Source organism: Corvus moneduloides, chromosome 28 (assembly GCF_009650955.1).
Source record: "Corvus moneduloides isolate bCorMon1 chromosome 28, bCorMon1.pri, whole genome shotgun sequence".
Taxonomy (NCBI): domain Eukaryota; kingdom Metazoa; phylum Chordata; class Aves; order Passeriformes; family Corvidae; genus Corvus; species Corvus moneduloides.
Genome location: NC_045503.1, coordinates 1,944,833 through 1,964,356, shown reverse-complemented (window position 1 = coordinate 1,964,356; position 19,524 = coordinate 1,944,833). Strand labels below are relative to the sequence as shown.

At 55.8% G+C, this 19,524-nt stretch overlaps 1 protein-coding gene across 1 annotated transcript; it reads right to left on the bottom strand.

Annotated features, from left to right (window-relative positions):
- Positions 1–829: 829 nt before the first annotated feature.
- On the bottom strand, positions 830–18,624 carry LOC116435773 (integumentary mucin C.1-like). The gene is made up of 7 exons (XM_032092338.1): positions 18,572–18,624; positions 15,288–15,390; positions 10,962–11,171; positions 7,924–8,025; positions 3,304–3,355; positions 2,797–2,864; positions 830–886 (listed from the first exon to the last, which is right to left on the bottom strand). The coding sequence occupies exons 1-7, from the start codon at positions 18,622–18,624 to the stop codon at positions 830–832; spliced, it is 645 nt and encodes a 214-aa protein (XP_031948229.1).
- Positions 18,625–19,524: the final 900 nt, after the last annotated feature.

Genomic DNA, 19,524 nt, shown 5'->3' with positions numbered 1-19,524 from the left:
TGGTGATGGTGAAGTTGACGGTGAAATGCTCGAGGGCGGCAGCTGTCGTTGTTGGATGGGTGGGAGCTGGAAGATGCACAAATAGGGGTGAGAAGGGGCAAGAGCCAGGGTGTCAGGGCTCTGGATGGACAATCATAGAGTTTACAGGTTGCTCCTGCCAACAATTGGGTTGCCCACCCTTGTCTCTTTTTTTCCTTCTTCTGTATTCCATGATATGAGTTTTTTATTCCTAGTCTGAATTACAACTGTTTATTTTCCTTTTAAATATATATAAATTACTATATCTTCCATTTTATGTTTAACAGGTTTTAGGCATTAATATATAGATCTAGAGATAATTATGTAACTGTTAAGAAATTATCTCGATATTATACTGGTATATTTTTCCAGCAAATTACTTTATAGTCCTTGGTAATTTTTTGATTTTTAATTAAGGTCGTTAGTGCAGTGCACAATGACTAGAAAGTTGTATAAAAAACTGAATGGTAAAATAATTCAAAAAAATTATAAATATAAGAGTCATTTTACCTATACTATGGTAATGATACCTGTAAAAAAATACCATAATGAATGAGCACTTAAAAAAAATTAATTTAGAAAGTCATTCTTGAATCACCATGGGTTTTTATAAGGAAAAGACAAAGGTGTACTGATGGTAGGATTCAACAGAAAATAATTAAACAAAATTACTCAGTTTTTGTAACTGTTATACAACTTACTGGCTTTGACACCAAGACTACTCTGAGGTGTTGCTGACGTTTCAAAATGGGCTGTAGTGCTGAGATGAGGAAAAGATGTCTGTGACGTCTGTGTAGTGAATGGACCTAAGCTAGAGAAAAGTAAAGGGGAAGTCGTAACTGCCGGAGATGTGCTGGAAATCTCTGCTCTAGAAGAGAGGAGTGTGGAGGTTGTCACAAGAGGTGAGGTCGCTGGCCAAGTGGAGGAGGCTGAAGACATGGACTCAGGTAGATGTGTGGACAGGACACCCGGGGTGGAGCCATCTGGCCTTTTAGAAGTTGACAAACTGGTGGATTCAATGATGGCCTTGGAGGCTGTCTGAAAAAACCTGGCGGAGGTGCGTGTAGCTGTGCTGAGAGTTGTGGAAGTGGTCTCCAGAGTAGAGCCAAGATAATGAGAGGCAGCACTGGTTGAAGTTAGTCCAGTACCAGGAGCAAAGGAAAATGTTTCTGCATGGACTGTGGAGACTGCAGAGGTTGCCTCTGTCACTGGGATGGGCACAAAGGGAACACGAGATGTTCTCGCAGGACTGGATGGGGTTGGAGTGGTGGCTGAAGGCTTTAGGCTGGAAGTTTGTGCTGCAGTCGAGAGGATTGTGGAGGTTGTCACAAGTGGAGATGTCTCTGGCCGAGCCGAAGAGGCTGAAGTGGTGGTCTCAGGCTGAGATGTGGACTGGGCAGCCGAGCTGGAGACTTCTGACCTTGTGGTGGTGGAAACAGTGGTGGCCTCAGTGCTCCATGTGGATCGACCCGGAGCAGTGGAGGTGGTCTCAAACACAGTGCTGGTGGTGGGTGCTGTTGAGGTGAGAGCTGCTGAAGTGGTCGAGCTCTGAGGAAGAGTCACAGTGCTGGCAGCAGTTGGGCTTGTCCCAGGAGCAGAGGAAGACGTTTGTGCAAGGACCGTGGTGGTCGCGGAGGTTGCCTCTGTTGCCGAAGTTGTGATCTTCTCAGGTGTGGATATTGCAGCAAGATTGGACTGGACTGCAGTGGTGGCTGAAGGCTTTAGGCTGGAAGTTTGTGCCGTGGTTGAGGGGATTGTGGAGGTTGTCAAAAGTGAAGACGTCTCTGTCTGAGCAGACGAGGCTGAAGTGGTGGTCTCAGGCTGAGATGTGGACTGGGCAGCCGAGCTGGAGACTTCTGACCTTGTGGTGGTGGAAACAGTGGTGGCCTCAGTGCTGGATGTGGATCGACCCGCAGCAGTGGAGGTGGTCTCAAACACAGTGCTGGTGGTAGGTGCTGTTGAGGTGAGAGCTGCTGAAGTGGTCTCCACGGTAGAGCTCCGAGGAAGAGTCACAGTGCTGGCAGCAGTTGGGCTTGTCCCAGGAGCAGAGGAAGACGTTTGTGCAGGGACCGTGCTGGTCGCGGAGGTTGCCTCTGTTGCCGAAGTTGTGATCTTCTCAGGTGTGGATATTGCAGCAGGACTGGATGGGGTTGGAGTGGTGGCTGAAGGCTTTAGGCTGGAAGTTTGTGCTGCAGTCGAGAGCATTGTGGAGGTTGTCAAAAGTGAAGACGTCTCTGTCCGAGCAGACGAGGCTGAAGTGGTGGTCTCAGGCTGAGATGTGGACTGGGCAGCCGAGCTGGAGACTTCTGACCTTGTGGTGGTGGAAACAGTGGTGGCCTCAGTGCTCCATGTGGATCGACCCGCAGCAGTGGAGGTGGTCTCAAACACAGTGCTGGTGGTGGGTGCTGTTGAGGTGAGAGCTGCTGAAGTGGTCGAGCTCTGAGGAAGAGTCACAGTGCTGGCAGAAGTTGGGCTTGTCCCAGGAGCAGAGGAAGACGTTTGTGCAGGGACCGTGCTGGTCGCGGAGGTTGCCTCTGTTGCCGAAGTTGTGATCTTCTCAGGTGTGGATATTGCAGCAAGATTGGACTGGACTGGAGTGGTGGCTGAAGGCTTTAGGCTGGAAGTTTGTGCCGTGGTTGAGGGGATTGTGGAGGTTGTCAAAAGTGAAGATGGCTCTGTCCGAGCAGAAGAGGCTGAAGTGGTGGTCTCAGGCTGAGATGTGGACTGGGCAGCCGAGCTGGAGACTTCTGACCTTGTGGTGGTGGAAACAGTGGTGGCCTCAGTGCTGGATGTGGATCGACCTGCAGCAGTGGAAGTGGTCTCAACCACAGGGCTGGTGGTGGGTGCTGTTGAGGTGAGAGCTGCTGAAGTGGTCGAGCTCTGAGGAAGAGTCACAGTGCTGGCAGAAGTTGGGCTTGTCCCAGGAGCAGAGGAAGACGTTTGTGCAAGGACCGTGGTGGTCGCGGAGGTTGCCTCTGTTGCCGAAGTTGTGATCTTCTCAGGGGTAGATATTGCAGGACTGGATGGGGTTGGAGTGGTGGCTGAAGGCTTTAGGCTGGAAGTTTGTGCCGTGGTTGAGGGGATTGTGGAGGTTGTCAAAAGTGAAGACGTCTCTGTCTGAGCAGACGAGGCTGAAGTGGTGGTCTCAGGCTGAGATGTGGACTGGGCAGCCGAGCTGGAGACTTCTGACCTTGTGGTGGTGGAAACAGTGGTGGCCTCAGTGCTGGATGTGGATCGACCCGCAGCAGTGGAGGTGGTCTCAAACACAGTGCTGGTGGTGGGTACAGTTTTGGTGAGAGCTGCTGTAGTGGTCGAGCTCTGAGGAAGAGTCACAGTGCTGGCAGAAGTTGGGCTTGTCCCAGGAGCAGAGGAAGACGTTTGTGCAGGGACCGTGGGGGTCGCGGAGGTTGCCTCTGTTGCCGAAGTTGTGGTCTTCTCAGGTGTGGATATTGCAGCAAGATTGGACTGGACTGCAGTGGTGGCTGAAGGCTTTAGGCTGGAAGTTTGTGCCGTGGTTGAGGGGATTGTGGAGGTTGTCAAAAGTGAAGACGTCTCTGTCCGAGCAGACGAGGCTGAAGTGGTGGTCTCAGGCTGAGATGTGGACTGGGCAGCCGAGCTGGAGACTTCTGACCTTGTGGTGGTGGAAACAGTGGTGGCCTCAGTGCTGGATGTGGATCGACCCGCAGCAGTGGAGGTGGTCTCAAACACAGTGCTGGTGGTGGGTGCTGTTGAGGTGAGAGCTGCTGAAGTGGTCTCCACGGTAGAGCTCTGAGGAAGAGTCACAGTGCTGGCAGCAGTTGGGCTTGTCCCAGGAGCAGAGGAAGACGTTTGTGCAAGGACCGTGGTGGTCGCGGAGGTTGCCTCTGTTGCCGAAGTTGTGATCTTCTCAGGGGTAGATATTGCAGGACTGGATGGGGTTGGAGTGGTGGCTGAAGGCTTTAGGCTGGAAGTTTGTGCTGCAGTCGAGAGGATTGTGGAGGTTGTCAAAAGTGAAGACGTCTCTGTCCGAGCAGAAGAGGCTGAAGTGGTGGTCTCAGGCTGAGATGTGGACTGGGCAGCCGAGCTGGAGACTTCTGACCTTGTGGTGGTGGAAACAGTGGTGGCCTCAGTGCTCCATGTGGATCGACCCGCAGCAGTGGAGGTGGTCTCAAACACAGTGCTGGTGGTGGGTGCTGTTGAGGTGAGAGCTGCTGAAGTGGTCTCCACGGTAGAGCTCCCAGGAAGAGTCACAGTGCTGGCAGCAGTTGGGCTTGTCCCAGGAGCAGAGGAAGACGTTTGTGCAGGGACCGTGGTGGTCGCGGAGGTTGCCTCTGTTGCCGAAGTTGTGATCTTCTCAGGTGTGGATATTGCAGCAGGACTGGATGGGGTTGGAGTGGTGGCTGAAGGCTTTAGGCTGGAAGTTTGTGCTGCAGTCGAGAGCATTGTGGAGGTTGTCAAAAGTGAAGACGTCTCTGTCCGAGCAGACGAGGCTGAAGTGGTGGTCTCAGGCTGAGATGTGGACTGGGCAGCCGAGCTGGAGACTTCTGACCTTGTGGTGGTGGAAACAGTGGTGGCCTCAGTGCTCCATGTGGATCGACCCGCAGCAGTGGAGGTGGTCTCAAACACAGTGCTGGTGGTGGGTGCTGTTGAGGTGAGAGCTGCTGAAGTGGTCGAGCTCTGAGGAAGAGTCACAGTGCTGGCAGAAGTTGGGCTTGTCCCAGGAGCAGAGGAAGACGTTTGTGCAGGGACCGTGCTGGTCGCGGAGGTTGCCTCTGTTGCCGAAGTTGTGATCTTCTCAGGTGTGGATATTGCAGCAAGATTGGACTGGACTGGAGTGGTGGCTGAAGGCTTTAGGCTGGAAGTTTGTGCCGTGGTTGAGGGGATTGTGGAGGTTGTCAAAAGTGAAGACGTCTCTGTCCGAGCAGACGAGGCTGAAGTGGTGGTCTCAGGCTGAGATGTGGACTGGGCAGCCGAGCTGGAGACTTCTGACCTTGTGGTGGTGGAAACAGTGGTGGCCTCAGTGCTGGATGTGGATCGACCCTCAGCAGTGGAAGTGGTCTCAAACACAGGGCTGGTGGTGGGTGCTGTTGAGGTGAGAGCTGCTGAAGTGGTCTCCACGGTAGAGCTCCGAGGAAGAGTCACAGTGCTGGCAGCAGTTGGGCTTGTCCCAGGAGCAGAGGAAGACGTTTGTGCAAGGACCGTGGTGGTCGCGGAGGTTGCCTCTGTTGCCGAAGTTGTGATCTTCTCAGGGGTAGATATTGCAGGACTGGATGGGGTTGGAGTGGTGGCTGAAGGCTTTAGGCTGGAAGTTTGTGCCGTGGTTGAGGGGATTGTGGAGGTTGTCAAAAGTGAAGACGGCTCTGTCCGAGCAGAAGAGGCTGAAGTGGTGGTCTCAGGCTGAGATGTGGACTGGGCAGCCGAGCTGGAGACTTCTGACCTTGTGGTGGTGGAAACAGTGGTGGCCTCAGTGCTGGATGTGGATCGACCCGCAGCAGTGGAAGTGGTCTCAAACACAGTGCTGGTGGTGGGTGCTGTTGAGGTGAGAGCTGCTGAAGTGGTCGAGCTCTGAGGAAGAGTCACAGTGCTGGCAGAAGTTGGGCTTGTCCCAGGAGCAGAGGAAGACGTTTGTGCAGGGACCGTGCTGGTCGCGGAGGTTGCCTCTGTTGCCGAAGTTGTGATCTTCTCAGGTGTGGATATTGCAGCAAGATTGGACTGGACTGGAGTGGTGGCTGAAGGCTTTAGGCTGGAAGTTTGTGCCGTGGTTGAGGGGATTGTGGAGGTTGTCAAAAGTGAAGACGTCTCTGTCCGAGCAGACGAGGCTGAAGTGGTGGTCTCAGGCTGAGATGTGGACTGGGCAGCCGAGCTGGAGACTTCTGACCTTGTGGTGGTGGAAACAGTGGTGGCCTCAGTGCTGGATGTGGATCGACCCTCAGCAGTGGAAGTGGTCTCAAACACAGGGCTGGTGGTGGGTGCTGTTGAGGTGAGAGCTGCTGAAGTGGTCTCCACGGTAGAGCTCCGAGGAAGAGTCACAGTGCTGGCAGCAGTTGGGCTTGTCCCAGGAGCAGAGGAAGACGTTTGTGCAAGGACCGTGGTGGTCGCGGAGGTTGCCTCTGTTGCCGAAGTTGTGATCTTCTCAGGGGTAGATATTGCAGGACTGGATGGGGTTGGAGTGGTGGCTGAAGGCTTTAGGCTGGAAGTTTGTGCCGTGGTTGAGGGGATTGTGGAGGTTGTCAAAAGTGAAGACGGCTCTGTCCGAGCAGAAGAGGCTGAAGTGGTGGTCTCAGGCTGAGATGTGGACTGGGCAGCCGAGCTGGAGACTTCTGACCTTGTGGTGGTGGAAACAGTGGTGGCCTCAGTGCTGGATGTGGATCGACTCGCAGCAGTGGAAGTGGTCTCAACCACAGGGCTGGTGGTGGGTGCTGTTGAGGTGAGAGCTGCTGAAGTGGTCTCCACGGTAGAGCTCCGAGGAAGAGTCACAGTGCTGGCAGCAGTTGGGCTTGTCCCAGGAGCAGAGGAAGACGTTTGTGCAAGGACCGTGGTGGTCGCGGAGGTTGCCTCTGTTGCCGAAGTTGTGATCTTCTCAGGGGTAGATATTGCAGGACTGGATGGGGTTGGAGTGGTGGCTGAAGGCTTTAGGCTGGAAGTTTGTGCCGTGGTTGAGGGGATTGTGGAGGTTGTCAAAAGTGAAGACGGCTCTGTCCGAGCAGAAGAGGCTGAAGTGGTGGTCTCAGGCTGAGATGTGGACTGGGCAGCCGAGCTGGAGACTTCTGACCTTGTGGTGGTGGAAACAGTGGTGGCCTCAGTGCTGGATGTGGATCGACCCTCAGCAGTGGAAGTGGTCTCAAACACAGGGCTGGTGGTGGGTGCTGTTGAGGTGAGAGCTGCTGAAGTGGTCGAGCTCTGAGGAAGAGTCACAGTGCTGGCAGAAGTTGGGCTTGTCCCAGGAGCAGAGGAAGACGTTTGTGCAGGGACCGTGCTGGTCGCGGAGGTTGCCTCTGTTGCCGAAGTTGTGATCTTCTCAGGTGTGGATATTGCAGCAAGATTGGACTGGACTGGAGTGGTGGCTGAAGGCTTTAGGCTGGAAGTTTGTGCCGTGGTTGAGGGGATTGTGGAGGTTGTCAAAAGTGAAGACGTCTCTGTCCGAGCAGACGAGGCTGAAGTGGTGGTCTCAGGCTGAGATGTGGACTGGGCAGCCGAGCTGGAGACTTCTGACCTTGTGGTGGTGGAAACAGTGGTGGCCTCAGTGCTGGATGTGGATCGACCCTCAGCAGTGGAAGTGGTCTCAAACACAGGGCTGGTGGTGGGTGCTGTTGAGGTGAGAGCTGCTGAAGTGGTCTCCACGGTAGAGCTCCGAGGAAGAGTCACAGTGCTGGCAGCAGTTGGGCTTGTCCCAGGAGCAGAGGAAGACGTTTGTGCAAGGACCGTGGTGGTCGCGGAGGTTGCCTCTGTTGCCGAAGTTGTGATCTTCTCAGGGGTAGATATTGCAGGACTGGATGGGGTTGGAGTGGTGGCTGAAGGCTTTAGGCTGGAAGTTTGTGCCGTGGTTGAGGGGATTGTGGAGGTTGTCAAAAGTGAAGACGGCTCTGTCCGAGCAGAAGAGGCTGAAGTGGTGGTCTCAGGCTGAGATGTGGACTGGGCAGCCGAGCTGGAGACTTCTGACCTTGTGGTGGTGGAAACAGTGGTGGCCTCAGTGCTGGATGTGGATCGACTCGCAGCAGTGGAAGTGGTCTCAACCACAGGGCTGGTGGTGGGTGCTGTTGAGGTGAGAGCTGCTGAAGTGGTCTCCACGGTAGAGCTCCGAGGAAGAGTCACAGTGCTGGCAGCAGTTGGGCTTGTCCCAGGAGCAGAGGAAGACGTTTGTGCAAGGACCGTGGTGGTCGCGGAGGTTGCCTCTGTTGCCGAAGTTGTGATCTTCTCAGGGGTAGATATTGCAGGACTGGATGGGGTTGGAGTGGTGGCTGAAGGCTTTAGGCTGGAAGTTTGTGCCGTGGTTGAGGGGATTGTGGAGGTTGTCAAAAGTGAAGACGGCTCTGTCCGAGCAGAAGAGGCTGAAGTGGTGGTCTCAGGCTGAGATGTGGACTGGGCAGCCGAGCTGGAGACTTCTGACCTTGTGGTGGTGGAAACAGTGGTGGCCTCAGTGCTGGATGTGGATCGACCCGCAGCAGTGGAAGTGGTCTCAAACACAGTGCTGGTGGTGGGTGCTGTTGAGGTGAGAGCTGCTGAAGTGGTCGAGCTCTGAGGAAGAGTCACAGTGCTGGCAGAAGTTGGGCTTGTCCCAGGAGCAGAGGAAGACGTTTGTGCAGGGACCGTGCTGGTCGCGGAGGTTGCCTCTGTTGCCGAAGTTGTGATCTTCTCAGGTGTGGATATTGCAGCAAGATTGGACTGGACTGGAGTGGTGGCTGAAGGCTTTAGGCTGGAAGTTTGTGCCGTGGTTGAGGGGATTGTGGAGGTTGTCAAAAGTGAAGACGTCTCTGTCCGAGCAGACGAGGCTGAAGTGGTGGTCTCAGGCTGAGATGTGGACTGGGCAGCCGAGCTGGAGACTTCTGACCTTGTGGTGGTGGAAACAGTGGTGGCCTCAGTGCTGGATGTGGATCGACCCTCAGCAGTGGAAGTGGTCTCAAACACAGGGCTGGTGGTGGGTGCTGTTGAGGTGAGAGCTGCTGAAGTGGTCTCCACGGTAGAGCTCCGAGGAAGAGTCACAGTGCTGGCAGCAGTTGGGCTTGTCCCAGGAGCAGAGGAAGACGTTTGTGCAAGGACCGTGGTGGTCGCGGAGGTTGCCTCTGTTGCCGAAGTTGTGATCTTCTCAGGGGTAGATATTGCAGGACTGGATGGGGTTGGAGTGGTGGCTGAAGGCTTTAGGCTGGAAGTTTGTGCCGTGGTTGAGGGGATTGTGGAGGTTGTCAAAAGTGAAGACGGCTCTGTCCGAGCAGAAGAGGCTGAAGTGGTGGTCTCAGGCTGAGATGTGGACTGGGCAGCCGAGCTGGAGACTTCTGACCTTGTGGTGGTGGAAACAGTGGTGGCCTCAGTGCTGGATGTGGATCGACTCGCAGCAGTGGAAGTGGTCTCAACCACAGGGCTGGTGGTGGGTGCTGTTGAGGTGAGAGCTGCTGAAGTGGTCTCCACGGTAGAGCTCCGAGGAAGAGTCACAGTGCTGGCAGCAGTTGGGCTTGTCCCAGGAGCAGAGGAAGACGTTTGTGCAAGGACCGTGGTGGTCGCGGAGGTTGCCTCTGTTGCCGAAGTTGTGATCTTCTCAGGGGTAGATATTGCAGGACTGGATGGGGTTGGAGTGGTGGCTGAAGGCTTTAGGCTGGAAGTTTGTGCCGTGGTTGAGGGATTGTGGAGGTTGTCAAAAGTGAAGACGTCTCTGTCCGAGCAGACGAGGCTGAAGTGGTGGTCTCAGGCTGAGATGTGGACTGGGCAGCCGAGCTGGAGACTTCTGACCTTGTGGTGGTGGAAACAGTGGTGGCCTCAGTGCTGGATGTGGATCGACCCGCAGCAGTGGAGGTGGTCTCAACCACAGTGCTGGTGGTGGGTGCTGTTGAGGTGAGAGCTGCTGAAGTGGTCTCCACGGTAGAGCTGCGAGGAAGAGTCACAGTGCTGGCAGCAGTTGGGCTTGTCCCAGGAGCAGAGGAAGACGTTTGTGCAAGGACCGTGGTGGTCGCGGAGGTTGCCTCTGTTGCCGAAGTTGTGATCTTCTCAGGGGTAGATATTGCAGGACTGGATGGGGTTGGAGTGGTGGCTGAAGGCTTTAGGCTGGAAGTTTGTGCTGCAGTCGAGAGGATTGTGGAGGTTGTCAAAAGTGAAGACGTCTCTGTCCGAGCAGAAGAGGCTGAAGTGGTGGTCTCAGGCTGAGATGTGGACTGGGCAGCCGAGCTGGAGACTTCTGACCTTGTGGTGGTGGAAACAGTGGTGGCCTCAGTGCTCCATGTGGATCGACCCGCAGCAGTGGAGGTGGTCTCAAACACAGTGCTGGTGGTGGGTGCTGTTGAGGTGAGAGCTGCTGAAGTGGTCGAGCTCTGAGGAAGAGTCACAGTGCTGGCAGAAGTTGGGCTTGTCCCAGGAGCAGAGGAAGACGTTTGTGCAGGGACCATGGGGGTCGCGGAGGTTGCCTCTGTTGCCGAAGTTGTGATCTTCTCAGGTGTGGATATTGCAGCAAGATTGGACTGGACTGGAGTGGTGGCTGAAGGCTTTAGGCTGGAAGTTTGTGCCGTGGTTGAGGGGATTGTGGAGGTTGTCAAAAGTGAAGACGGCTCTGTCCGAGCAGAAGAGGCTGAAGTGGTGGTCTCAGGCTGAGATGTGGACTGGGCAGCCGAGCTGGAGACTTCTGACCTTGTGGTGGTGGAAACAGTGGTGGCCTCAGTGCTGGATGTGGATCGACCCTCAGCAGTGGAAGTGGTCTCAACCACAGTGCTGGTGGTGGGTGCTGTTGAGGTGAGAGCTGCTGAAGTGGTCTCCACGGTAGAGCTCCGAGGAAGAGTCACAGTGCTGGCAGCAGTTGGGCTTGTCCCAGGAGCAGAGGAAGACGTTTGTGCAAGGACCGTGGTGGTCGCGGAGGTTGCCTCTGTTGCCGAAGTTGTGATCTTCTCAGGGGTAGATATTGCAGGACTGGATGGGGTTGGAGTGGTGGCTGAAGGCTTTAGGCTGGAAGTTTGTGCTGCAGTCGAGAGGATTGTGGAGGTTGTCAAAAGTGAAGACGTCTCTGTCCGAGCAGAAGAGGCTGAAGTGGTGGTCTCAGGCTGAGATGTGGACTGGGCAGCCGAGCTGGAGACTTCTGACCTTGTGGTGGTGGAAACAGTGGTGGCCTCAGTGCTGGATGTGGATCGACCCTCAGCAGTGGAAGTGGTCTCAACCACAGGGCTGGTGGTGGGTGCTGTTGAGGTGAGAGCTGCTGAAGTGGTCTCCACGGTAGAGCTCCGAGGAAGAGTCACAGTGCTGGCAGAAGTTGGGCTTGTCCCAGGAGCAGAGGAAGACGTTTGTGCAGAAACCGTGGTGGTCGCGGAGGTTGCCTCTGTTGCCGAAGTTGTGATCTTCTCAGGTGTGGATGTTGCAGCAGGACCGGATGGGGTTGGAGTGGTGGCTGAAGGCTTTAGGCTGGAAGTTTGTGCTGCAGTCGAGAGGATTGTGGAGGTTGTCAAAAGTGAAGACGTCTCTGTCCGAGCCGAAGAGGCTGAAGTGGTGGTCTCAGGCTGAGATGTGGACTGGGCAGCCGAGCTGGAGACTTCTGACCTTGTGGTGGTGGAAACAGTGGTGGCCTCAGTGCTGGATGTGGATCGACCCGCAGCAGTGGAGGTGGTCTCAAACACAGTGCTGGTGGTGGGTACAGTTTTGGTGAGAGCTGCTGTAGTGGTCGAGCTCTGAGGAAGAGTCACAGTGCTGGCAGAAGTTGGGCTTGTCCCAGGAGCAGAGGAAGACGTTTGTGCAGGGACCGTGGGGGTCGCGGAGGTTGCCTCTGTTGCCGAAGTTGTGGTCTTCTCAGGTGTGGATATTGCAGCAAGATTGGACTGGACTGGAGTGGTGGCTGAAGGCTTTAGGCTGGAAGTTTGTGCCGTGGTTGAGGGGATTGTGGAGGTTGTCAAAAGTGAAGACGTCTCTGTCCGAGCAGACGAGGCTGAAGTGGTGGTCTCAGGCTGAGATGTGGACTGGGCAGCCGAGCTGGAGACTTCTGACCTTGTGGTGGTGGAAACAGTGGTGGCCTCAGTGCTGGATGTGGATCGACCCGCAGCAGTGGAGGTGGTCTCAAACACAGGGCTGGTGGTGGGTGCTGTTGAGGTGAGAGCTGCTGAAGTGGTCTCCACGGTAGAGCTCCGAGGAAGAGTCACTGTGCTGGCAGCAGTTGGGCTTGTCCCAGGAGCAGAGGAAGACGTTTGTGCAAGGACCGTGGTGGTCGCGGAGGTTGCCTCTGTTGCCGAAGTTGTGATCTTCTCAGGGGTAGATATTGCAGGACTGGATGGGGTTGGAGTGGTGGCTGAAGGCTTTAGGCTGGAAGTTTGTGCTGCAGTCGAGAGGATTGTGGAGGTTGTCAAAAGTGAAGACGTCTCTGTCCGAGCAGAAGAGGCTGAAGTGGTGGTCTCAGGCTGAGATGTGGACTGGGCAGCCGAGCTGGAGACTTCTGACCTTGTGGTGGTGGAAACAGTGGTGGCCTCAGTGCTGGATGTGGATCGACCCGCAGCAGTGGAGGTGGTCTCAAACACAGTGCTGGTGGTGGGTGCTGTTGAGGTGAGAGCTGCTGAAGTGGTCTCCACGGTAGAGCTCCCAGGAAGAGTCACAGTGCTGGCAGCAGTTGGGCTTGTCCCAGGAGCAGAGGAAGACGTTTGTGCAGGGACCGTGGTGGTCGCGGAGGTTGCCTCTGTTGCCGAAGTTGTGATCTTCTCAGGTGTGGATATTGCAGCAGGACTGGATGGGGTTGGAGTGGTGGCTGAAGGCTTTAGGCTGGAAGTTTGTGCTGCAGTCGAGAGCATTGTGGAGGTTGTCAAAAGTGAAGACGTCTCTGTCCGAGCAGACGAGGCTGAAGTGGTGGTCTCAGGCTGAGATGTGGACTGGGCAGCCGAGCTGGAGACTTCTGACCTTGTGGTGGTGGAAACAGTGGTGGCCTCAGTGCTCCATGTGGATCGACCCGGAGCAGTGGAGGTGGTCTCAAACACAGTGCTGGTGGTGGGTGCTGTTGAGGTGAGAGCTGCTGAAGTGGTCGAGCTCTGAGGAAGAGTCACAGTGCTGGCAGAAGTTGGGCTTGTCCCAGGAGCAGAGGAAGACGTTTGTGCAGGGACCGTGCTGGTCGCGGAGGTTGCCTCTGTTGCCGAAGTTGTGATCTTCTCAGGTGTGGATATTGCAGCAGATTGGACTGGGACTGGAGTGGTGGCTGAAGGCTTTAGGCTGGAAGTTTGTGCCGTGGTTGAGGGGATTGTGGAGGTTGTCAAAAGTGAAGACGTCTCTGTCCGAGCAGACGAGGCTGAAGTGGTGGTCTCAGGCTGAGATGTGGACTGGGCAGCCGAGCTGGAGACTTCTGACCTTGTGGTGGTGGAAACAGTGGTGGCCTCAGTGCTGGATGTGGATCGACCCTCAGCAGTGGAAGTGGTCTCAAACACAGGGCTGGTGGTGGGTGCTGTTGAGGTGAGAGCTGCTGAAGTGGTCTCCACGGTAGAGCTCCGAGGAAGAGTCACAGTGCTGGCAGCAGTTGGGCTTGTCCCAGGAGCAGAGGAAGACGTTTGTGCAAGGACCGTGGTGGTCGCGGAGGTTGCCTCTGTTGCCGAAGTTGTGATCTTCTCAGGGGTAGATATTGCAGGACTGGATGGGGTTGGAGTGGTGGCTGAAGGCTTTAGGCTGGAAGTTTGTGCCGTGGTTGAGGGGATTGTGGAGGTTGTCAAAAGTGAAGACGTCTCTGTCCGAGCAGACGAGGCTGAAGTGGTGGTCTCAGGCTGAGATGTGGACTGGGCAGCCGAGCTGGAGACTTCTGACCTTGTGGTGGTGGAAACAGTGGTGGCCTCAGTGCTGGATGTGGATCGACCCTCAGCAGTGGAAGTGGTCTCAACCACAGTGCTGGTGGTGGGTGCTGTTGAGGTGAGAGCTGCTGAAGTGGTCTCCACGGTAGAGCTCCGAGGAAGAGTCACAGTGCTGGCAGCAGTTGGGCTTGTCCCAGGAGCAGAGGAAGACGTTTGTGCAAGGACCGTGGTGGTCGCGGAGGTTGCCTCTGTTGCCGAAGTTGTGATCTTCTCAGGGGTAGATATTGCAGGACTGGATGGGGTTGGAGTGGTGGCTGAAGGCTTTAGGCTGGAAGTTTGTGCTGCAGTCGAGAGGATTGTGGAGGTTGTCAAAAGTGAAGACGTCTCTGTCCGAGCAGAAGAGGCTGAAGTGGTGGTCTCAGGCTGAGATGTGGACTGGGCAGCCGAGCTGGAGACTTCTGACCTTGTGGTGGTGGAAACAGTGGTGGCCTCAGTGCTGGATGTGGATCGACCCTCAGCAGTGGAAGTGGTCTCAACCACAGGGCTGGTGGTGGGTGCTGTTGAGGTGAGAGCTGCTGAAGTGGTCTCCACGGTAGAGCTCCGAGGAAGAGTCACAGTGCTGGCAGAAGTTGGGCTTGTCCCAGGAGCAGAGGAAGACGTTTGTGCAGAAACCGTGGTGGTCGCGGAGGTTGCCTCTGTTGCCGAAGTTGTGATCTTCTCAGGTGTGGATGTTGCAGCAGGACCGGATGGGGTTGGAGTGGTGGCTGAAGGCTTTAGGCTGGAAGTTTGTGCTGCAGTCGAGAGGATTGTGGAGGTTGTCAAAAGTGAAGACGTCTCTGTCCGAGCCGAAGAGGCTGAAGTGGTGGTCTCAGGCTGAGATGTGGACTGGGCAGCCGAGCTGGAGACTTCTGACCTTGTGGTGGTGGAAACAGTGGTGGCCTCAGTGCTGGATGTGGATCGACCCGCAGCAGTGGAGGTGGTCTCAAACACAGTGCTGGTGGTGGGTACAGTTTTGGTGAGAGCTGCTGTAGTGGTCGAGCTCTGAGGAAGAGTCACAGTGCTGGCAGAAGTTGGGCTTGTCCCAGGAGCAGAGGAAGACGTTTGTGCAGGGACCGTGGGGGTCGCGGAGGTTGCCTCTGTTGCCGAAGTTGTGATCTTCTCAGGTGTGGATATTGCAGCAAGATTGGACTGGACTGGAGTGGTGGCTGAAGGCTTTAGGCTGGAAGTTTGTGCCGTGGTTGAGGGGATTGTGGAGGTTGTCAAAAGTAAAGACGTCTCTGTCCGAGCAGACGAGGCTGAAGTGGTGGTCTCAGGCTGAGATGTGGACTGGGCAGCCGAGCTGGAGACTTCTGACCTTGTGGTGGTGGAAACAGTGGTGGCCTCAGTGCTGGATGTGGATCGACCCGCAGCAGTGGAGGTGGTCTCAAACACAGTGCTGGTGGTGGGTGCTGTTGAGGTGAGAGCTGCTGAAGTGGTCTCCACGGTAGAGCTCCGAGGAAGAGTCACTGTGCTGGCAGCAGTTGGGCTTGTCCCAGGAGCAGAGGAAGACGTTTGTGCAAGGACCGTGGTGGTCGCGGAGGTTGCCTCTGTTGCCGAAGTTGTGATCTTCTCAGGGGTAGATATTGCAGGACTGGATGGGGTTGGAGTGGTGGCTGAAGGCTTTAGGCTGGAAGTTTGTGCTGCAGTCGAGAGGATTGTGGAGGTTGTCAAAAGTGAAGACGTCTCTGTCCGAGCAGACGAGGCTGAAGTGGTGGTCTCAGGCTGAGATGTGGACTGGGCAGCCGAGCTGGAGACTTCTGACCTTGTGGTGGTGGAAACAGTGGTGGCCTCAGTGCTGGATGTGGATCGACCCGCAGCAGTGGAGGTGGTCTCAACCACAGGGCTGGTAGTGGGTGCTGTTGAGGTGAGAGCTGCTGAAGTGGTCCCCATGGTAGAGCTCCGAGGAAGAGTCACAGTGCTGGCAGAAGTTGGGCTTGTCCCAGGAGCAGAGGAAGACGTTTGTGCAAGGACCGTGGTGGTCGCGGAGGTTGCCTCTGTTGCCGAAGTTGTGATCTTCTCAGGTGTGGATGTTGCAGCAGGACTGGATGGGGTTGGAGTGGTGGCTGAAGGCTTTAGGCTGGAAGTTTGTGCTGCAGTCGAGAGCATTGTGTAGTTTGTCAAAAGTGAAGACATCTCTGTCCGAGCAGAAGAGGCTGAAGTGGTGGTCTCAGGCTGAGATGTGGACTGGGCAGCCGAGCTGGAGACTTCTGACCTTGTGGTGGTGGAAACAGTGGTGGCCTCAGTGCTCCATGTGGATCGACCCGCAGCAGTGGAGGTGGTCTCAAACACAGGGCTGGTGGTGGGTGCTGTTGAGGTGAGAGCTGCTGAAGTGGTCGAGCTCCGAGGAAGAGTCACAGTGCTGGCAGCAGTTGGGCTTGTCCCAGGAGCAGAGGAAGACGTTTGTGCAAGGACCGTGGTGGTCGCGGAGGTTGCCTCTGTTGCCGAAGTTGTGATCTTCTCAGGGGTAGATATTGCAGGACTGGATGGGGTTGGAGTGGTGGCTGAAGGCTTTAGGCTGGAAGTTTGTGCCGTGGTTGAGGGGATTGTGGAGGTTGTCAAAAGTGAAGACGTCTCTGTCCGAGCAGACGAGGCTGAAGTGGTGGTCTCAGGCTGAGATGTGGACTGGGCAGCCGAGCTGGAGACTTCTGACCTTGTGGTGGTGGAAACAGTGGTGGCCTCAGTGCTCCATGTGGATCGACCCGCAGCATTGGAGGTGGTCTCAAACACAGTGCTGGTGGTGGGTACAGTTTTGGTGAGAGCTGCTGAAGTGGTCGAGCTCTGAGGAAGAGTCACAGTGCTGGCAGAAGTTGGGCTTGTCCCAGGAGCAGAGGAAGACGTTTGTGCAGGGACCGTGGTGGTCTCGGAGGTTGCCTCTGTTGCCGAAGTTGTGATCTTCTCAGGTGTGGATATTGCAGCAAGATTGGACTGGACTGGAGTGGTGGCTGAAGGCTTTAGGCTGGAAGTTTGTGCCGTGGTTGAGGGATTGTGGAGGTTGTCAAAAGTGAAGACGTCTCTGTCCGAGCAGACGAGGCTGAAGTGGTGGTCTCAGGCTGAGATGTGGACTGGGCAGCCGAGCTGGAGACTTCTGACCTTGTGGTGGTGGAAACAGTGGTGGCCTCAGTGCTGGATGTGGATCGACCCGCAGCAGTGGAGGTGGTCTCAAACACAGGGCTGGTGGTGGGTGCTGTTGAGGTGAGAGCTGCTGAAGTGGTCGAGCTCTGAGGAAGAGTCACAGTGCTGGCAGCAGTTGGGCTTGTCCCAGGAGCAGAGGAAGACGTTTGTGCAAGGACCGTGGTGGTCGCGGAGGTTGCCTCTGTTGCCGAAGTTGTGGTCTTCTCAGGGGTAGATATTGCAGGACTGGATGGGGTTGGAGTGGTGGCTGACGGCTTTAGGCTGGAAGTTTGTGCTGCAGTCGAGAGGATTGTGGAGGTTGTCAAAAGTGAAGACGTCTCTGTCCGAGCAGAAGAGGCTGAAGTGGTGGTCTCAGGCTGAGATGTGGACTGGGCAGCCGAGCTGGAGACTTCTGACCTTGTGGTGGTGGAAACAGTGGTGGCCTCAGTGCTGGATGTGGATCGACCCGCAGCAGTGGAGGTGGTCTCAACCACAGGGCTGGTGGTGGGTGCTGTTGAGGTGAGAGCTGCTGAAGTGGTCTCCACAGTAGAGCTGCGAGGAAGAGTCACAGTGCTGGCAGCAGTTGGGCTTGTCCCAGGAGCAGAGGAAGACGTTTGTCCAGGGACCGTGGTGGTCGCGGAGGTTGCCTCTGTTGCCGAAGTTGTGATCTTCTCAGGGGTAGATATTGCAGGACTGGATGGGGTTGGAGTGGTGGCTGAAGGCTTTAGGCTGGAAGTTTGTGCTGCAGTCGAGAGGATTGTGGAGGTTGTCAAAAGTGAAGACGTCTCTGTCCGAGCAGACGAGGCTGAAGTGGTGGTCTCAGGCTGAGATGTGGACTGGGCAGCCGAGCTGGAGACTTCTGACCTTGTGGTGGTGGAAACAGTGGTGGCCTCAGTGCTGGATGTGGATCGACCTGCAGCAGTGGAGGTGGTCTCAAACACAGTGCTGGTGGTGGGTACAGTTTTGGTGAGAGCTGCTGAAGTGGTCGAGCTCTGAGGAAGAGTCACAGTGCTGGCAGCAGTTGGGCTTGTCCCAGGAGCAGAGGAAGACGTTTGTGCAGGGACCGTGGTGGTCGCGGAGGTTGCCTCTGTTGCCGAAGTTGTGATCTTCTCAGGGGTAGATATTGCAGGACTGGATGGGGTTGGAGTGGTGGCTGAAGGCTTTAGGCTGGAAGTTTGTGCTGCAGTCGAGAGGATTGTGGAGGTTGTCAAAAGTGAAGACGTCTCTGTCCGAGCAGACGAGGCTGAAGTGGTGGTCTCAGGCTGAGATGTGGACTGGGCAGCCGAGCTGGAGACTTCTGACCTTGTGGTGGTGGAAACAGTGGTGGCCTCAGTGCTGGATGTGGATCGACCCGCAGCAGTGGAGGTGGTCTCAAACACAGTGCTGGTGGTGGGTGCTGTTGAGGTGAGAGCTGCTGAAGTGGTCTCCACGGTAGAGCTCCGAGGAAGAGTCACAGTGCTGGCAGCAGTTGGGCTTGTCCCAGGAGCAGAGGAAGACGTTTGTGCAGGGACCGTGGTGGTCGCGGAGGTTGCCTCTGTTGCCGAAGTTGTGATCTTCTCAGGGGTAGATATTGCAGGACTGGATGGGGTTGGAGTGGTGGCTGAAGGCTTTAGGCTGGAAGTTTGTGCTGCGGTTGAGGGGATTGTGGAGGTTGTCAAAAGTGAAGACGTCTCTGTCCGAGCAGACGAGGCTGAAGTGGTGGTCTCAGGCTGAGATGTGGACTGGGCAGCCGAGCTGGAGACTTCTGACCTTGTGGTGGTGGAAACAGTGGTGGCCTCAGTGCTGGATGTGGATCGACCCTCAGCAGTGGAAGTGGTCTCAACCACAGGGCTGGTAGTGGGTGCTGTTGAGGTGAGAGCTGCTGAAGTGGTCCCCATGGTAGAGCTCCGAGGAAGAGTCACAGTGCTGGCAGCAGTTGGGCTTGTCCCAGGAGCAGAGGAAGACGTTTGTGCAAGGACCGTGGTGGTCGCGGAGGTTGCCTCTGTTGCCGAAGTTGTGATCTTCTCAGGTGTGGATATTGCAGCAAGATTGGACTGGACATCAGTGGTGGCTGAAGGCTTTAGGCTGGAAGTTTGTGCCGTGGTTGAGGGGATTGTGGAGGTTGTCAAAAGTGAAGACGGCTCTGTCCGAGCAGAAGAGGCTGAAGTGGTGGTCTCAGGCTGAGATGTGGACTGGGCAGCCGAGCTGGAGACTTCTGACCTTGTGGTGGTGGAAACAGTGGTGGCCTCAGTGCTGGATGTGGATCGACCCGCAGCAGTGGAAGTGGTCTCAACCACAGGGCTGGTGGTGGGTGCTGTTGAGGTGAGAGCTGCTGAAGTGGTCTCCACGGTAGAGCTCCGAGGAAGAGTCACAGTGCTGGCAGCAGTTGGGCTTGTCCCAGGAGCAGAGGAAGACGTTTGTGCAAGGACCGTGGTGGTCGCGGAGGTTGCCTCTGTTGCCGAAGTTGTGATCTTCTCACGGGTAGATATTGCAGGACTGGATGGGGTTGGAGTGGTGGCTGAAGGCTTTAGGCTGGAAGTTTGTGCCGTGGTTGAGGGGATTGTGGAGGTTGTCAAAAGTGAAGACGTCTCTGTCCGAGCAGACGAGGCTGAAGTGGTGGTCTCAGGCTGAGATGTGGACTGGGCAGCCGAGCTGGAGACTTCTGACCTTGTGGTGGTGGAAACAGTGGTGGCCTCAGTGCTCCATGTGGATCGACCCGCAGCAGTGGAGGTGGTCTCAAACACAGTGCTGGTGGTGGGTACAGTTTTGGTGAGAGCTGCTGAAGTGGTCGAGCTCTGAGGAAGAGTCACAGTGCTGGCAGAAGTTGGGCTTGTCCCAGGAGCAGAGGAAGACGTTTGTGCAGGGACCGTGGTGGTCTCGGAGGTTGCCTCTGTTGCCGAAGTTGTGATCTTCTCAGGTGTGGATATTGCAGCAAGATTGGACTGGACTGGAGTGGTGGCTG

Bases quoted from the DNA above. Each gene is read 5' to 3' on its own strand.
- LOC116435773 (XM_032092338.1), bottom strand. From the start codon at position 18,624: ATGTCCAGTCCAATCTTGCTGCAATATCCACACCTGAGAAGATCACAA. The intron at 8,026-10,961 runs TCTGCTCCTGGG...GCTCGGACAGAG, and splicing joins TTTCTGCACAAACGTCTTCC to CCGTCTTCACTTTTGACAAC. The intron at 887-2,796 runs GCCACCACTGTT...CCTCTCTTCTAG, and splicing joins GATCCACATCCAGCACTGAG to AGCAGAGATTTCCAGCACAT.